The sequence below is a fragment of the Cricetulus griseus genome, chromosome 6 (genome assembly GCF_003668045.3).
Source record: "Cricetulus griseus strain 17A/GY chromosome 6, alternate assembly CriGri-PICRH-1.0, whole genome shotgun sequence".
Taxonomy (NCBI): Eukaryota; Metazoa; Chordata; class Mammalia; order Rodentia; family Cricetidae; genus Cricetulus; species Cricetulus griseus.
In genome coordinates this window covers 16,430,720-16,434,372 of record NC_048599.1, presented here as the reverse complement: position 1 = coordinate 16,434,372, position 3,653 = coordinate 16,430,720, and the positions used below count along the sequence as shown (strand labels likewise).

General features: G+C 45.6%; 1 protein-coding gene across 1 annotated transcript; it reads right to left on the bottom strand.

The window, feature by feature from the left end:
• Positions 1-453, bottom strand: Gtsf1l (gametocyte specific factor 1 like). The gene has a single exon (XM_035446611.1). The coding sequence runs from the start codon at positions 451-453 to the stop codon at positions 1-3; it is 453 nt and encodes a 150-aa protein (XP_035302502.1).
• Between the last annotated feature and the right edge of the window lie 3,200 nt (positions 454-3,653).

Sequence of the window (3,653 nt, the reverse complement as noted above, 5' to 3'; positions counted from 1 at the left end):
CTAGAGGTTTGCCCTCCTGGTCCTGGACTGAGGATCTTCTAGGGGTTGGTCTCTCTGTGACTCTTGTGTGTCACTCTCACAAACAAGTTTTTGGGGAACAAAACTCTTAAGGACGAACATTGGGTGACAGTTGGCACTGTCAACATTCCACGTATCAGGGTTGGAAAGCCAACGGACCTGTAGTGTGTCCTCATTCTGCGGCTGTGGGAGACTGACGTGCAGAGGGCTCAGGGTGTCCTCTTCCTCCATGGAGCTTCTGTTGACACAGGTAGCTTCATGTTCAGCCAGCTTTCTGATAGGGACCACGTGGCAGGCATTGTATTTACAGCTGGCCATCTTTTTGGCTTTCTTGGGGTTCTTCTTCCTGCATGATGCCAGGTGGTACTGGAACCTGCTGAGTGGGATCCGGTGGTGAGGGTTATAAGGACAAATTTCTATGGATTCTGGCTCCATGGGGACTTGAAGCCAGGTGTCCTGCTGCCCAAAGTACAAATGACACACCTCCCAAGGAAAAGCCTTTTTGTAAGAAAGATTGTACTGTCTTCTGCCAGGCTTTGGCTCTTGGGACTCTGGAGTGAAAGTCTTACTCTGCACCTTCTGTCAGCAACAGCTATGCAGAGAAAGCCAGCAAATGGCCACAAGAGAAGTTAACTCAAGCAGATTCAAGAGCCCAAAACAGTAGCTTCCACGGAGGTGAAGTTAGCAGGCTATAGCCCTTTGACTCGAAGGGCTGACATGCTGTGTTGTCAAGGGACAGAATGGATGGTCACAATGGGCAGCTTATGACATCAGGAAAAGACTGTCCATTGCTCGGGGGGTGTGGCTTTGAGGAAAAACCGCTATTCAAATTTGTTCATGGCACGAACATTGCCATTGGCATCTTCTGACTTTATTAGTATAATTAAGCCCGGTATACATTTTGGTTTAAATCAGCTTTGTGCTGTCCTTCAGAAGTAACTTTTCTACATGATGCATTTGTATGGAGTTGCATGTGGTAGTACCTGGGGAGGCAAGAGAAACTTGTGGAAAGGACTTGATTTTCTTCCTCCTTGTGGGTTCTGGGACCAAATTCAGGTTAGGAGGCTTAGCAGCAAGCACCTTCCCCAGTGAGCCCTCTTGCCAGTCTTTCCCCCTCCGTTCTTTGCTCCTCTCTCTCTCCCTCACTTCTCCACACCAGGTTTTGGGTAGCTCAGGTTGGCCTGGGTCTCGATATGGAGTTGAGGATAACCCCCACCTTGTGTGCTGGCATTGTAGATGTGTGCTTCTATGTCCAGTTTACATGGAGCTGGGGACCACACTCAGGGCCACCTGCGTTTGTGGCAAGCAGTCTATCAACTGAGTTGCATCTGAGCTCAGTCCACATTGTCTGCTCGCTTTGGTTCATCTCTCTGTCTGTCTGTCTGTCTGTCTGTCTGTCTGTCTCTCTCTCTCATCTGCTAGGATGCTTCTTAGTGTAGGCTGTCTCAAATTTGAAATCATCTTGCCTCGGCCTCCCAAGTGTTACATTTTCTGGTGTATGCAACACACCTGGCATCATTCCCTTATTTTAAGCAGAGTGTTGAAGAAATATTTCCACCCTTCCTCAAGGTGTATACTTTTAAATTGTCTAATGATTCAATTACAAATTAAAATTTCCATTGGATGATTTACCAATTTTTTAAAAATAGATTTTTATTTTGTGTGTGGTTTTTACTTCATGTGTGTCAGTGTACTGTGTGTGTGCTGGTGCTGGTGTTGGTGGAGGCCAGACGAGGGCTCTGGAGCTTCTGGAACTTGAGTTATAGACAGTTGCAAGCCACCCTGTAGGGGCTGGGAACTGAACTTGGGTCATTACAAGAGCACCAAGTGCTCTTATAACCACTGAGACATCTCTCTAATCCTTGGTTTACCCAAATTTAAAGTTAGTATTTTACCCTTTCTGGATCATGTGAAGATTTTCTTTAGCATCCCCCCTCCCTCCTTTCTTCCCCCTCCCTCCCTTCTTCTCCCCTCCCTCCCCCCCTCTTCTGTCCCCTCCCTCCCTCTCTCCTTTTAATGCTAGATACTGAACCCAAGGTTTTACACTTGCTAGGCAAGTCCTCTACCACTGAGCAAAATCCTTAACCTATTCTCTGTATTTTAACCCTGGTTTTATGACTACTATTTATTTTATTTTATGTACACTGATGTTTTGCTGTGGGTGTTGGGTCCCTTGGAACTGGAGTTAGAGACAGTTGTGAGCTGCCATGTGGGTGCTGGGAATTGAACCAAGGTCCTCTGGAAGAGCAGTCAGTACTCTTAACCACTGAGCCATCTCTCCAGCCTCTACTATTTATTTTTTATGTTTTTATTTTTACTGTTTATTTTTTATGAGGCAAAGTTAGGGTTTTATAAAGATATTTTGGAGGGCTAGAGAGAGTACTCAGTGGTTAAGAACTTGCTGTTCTTGCAGAGGATGGTGGTTCAGGTTCCAGTAAATACCCTCCATAGCTCACAATCATCTGTAAGTCCATTTCTAAGGGGATCTGATGCCCTCTTCTGGTCTCTGTGGACCTCTGCATGTGTGTGTGTGCTTCTCAAAGGAGTCACAGAAACAAAGACAAGGATGCAGATGGGGGAGTCACTTAGCCCTGACTGAGTGGCTTCCCTGGACCTTGCTGCTGTTGTCATTTTGTGTCTTTAAGGTTTCTTTCCCTTTCTCCTCCGTGCCTCTCCTGGCTTCTCAAATCCTCTCCGTGCTTCTCAAATCTTTGCCTCTCTGCTGTCCTGGCTCACATTGCATTTTGTACCCCCTTGGGGAATTATTGCCCTTCCAATTCAAGTTCATCTTCCTGACTTCCTCTTGACAAACCATTCTTTCTCTGCTTGAAGGACAACACTCTTGTTTCACTTTTTTTTTTTAACCCTAAAGCTTTATTTTGTTCTGTGTGTCTGTGTGAGTGTATGCCAAATGTATGCAGGAAGACAATGTACCTGGGGGTTGTGAGCCCATGATGTATGTGGTGCGAACCCAGGTTCTTTGGATGAGCAGCAGGATATAAGATCAACTCACATGGTAACTGGGCTGAGAAAGAAATCAGAGAAGCTTGGGGGTAACCCTAACCAAACAAGTGAAAAACCTGTATGACAAGAACTTTAAGTGTTTAAAGAAAGAAATTGGAGAAGATATCAGAAATGGAAAGGTCTCCCAGGCTCTTACTTATTCGGCTTCTTGAATCAGTGTGTGACTGTCTTGTGTTGGTTTTGGAATCATTCTGCCACTCTTCAAATGCTGCTCCTGCCTTTCGTTTTCCCTCCTTTCTCCTTCCTGAGGATCCGGATGCCCCACTCACTGTAACCCACAGCATCTCAGACCCTTTTCCCCATCTGTCCTGTGCCATGTGCTATAATGTCCTTGGGTAGTGACCGTTCTGTCGCCAGATAACCCCCCCCCCCGCTGTTTCTTTTATGAGTGTGTTGTACATGCGTGCGTGTGTGCATTGGGAACAGAGGCTACAGGATGACATTGGGTGTTTTCTTCAGTTACTCCTCATGTTATTTTTTTAAAGGGAGACAGGGTCTCTCACTGAACCTGGAAACTCACTGGGGTTTTGTTTGTTTGTTTGTTTGTTTGTTTTCTTCTCTTTTTTCTCACTGGGTTTTTTAACCTTTTTAAAAATTTCGTATGTATGGGT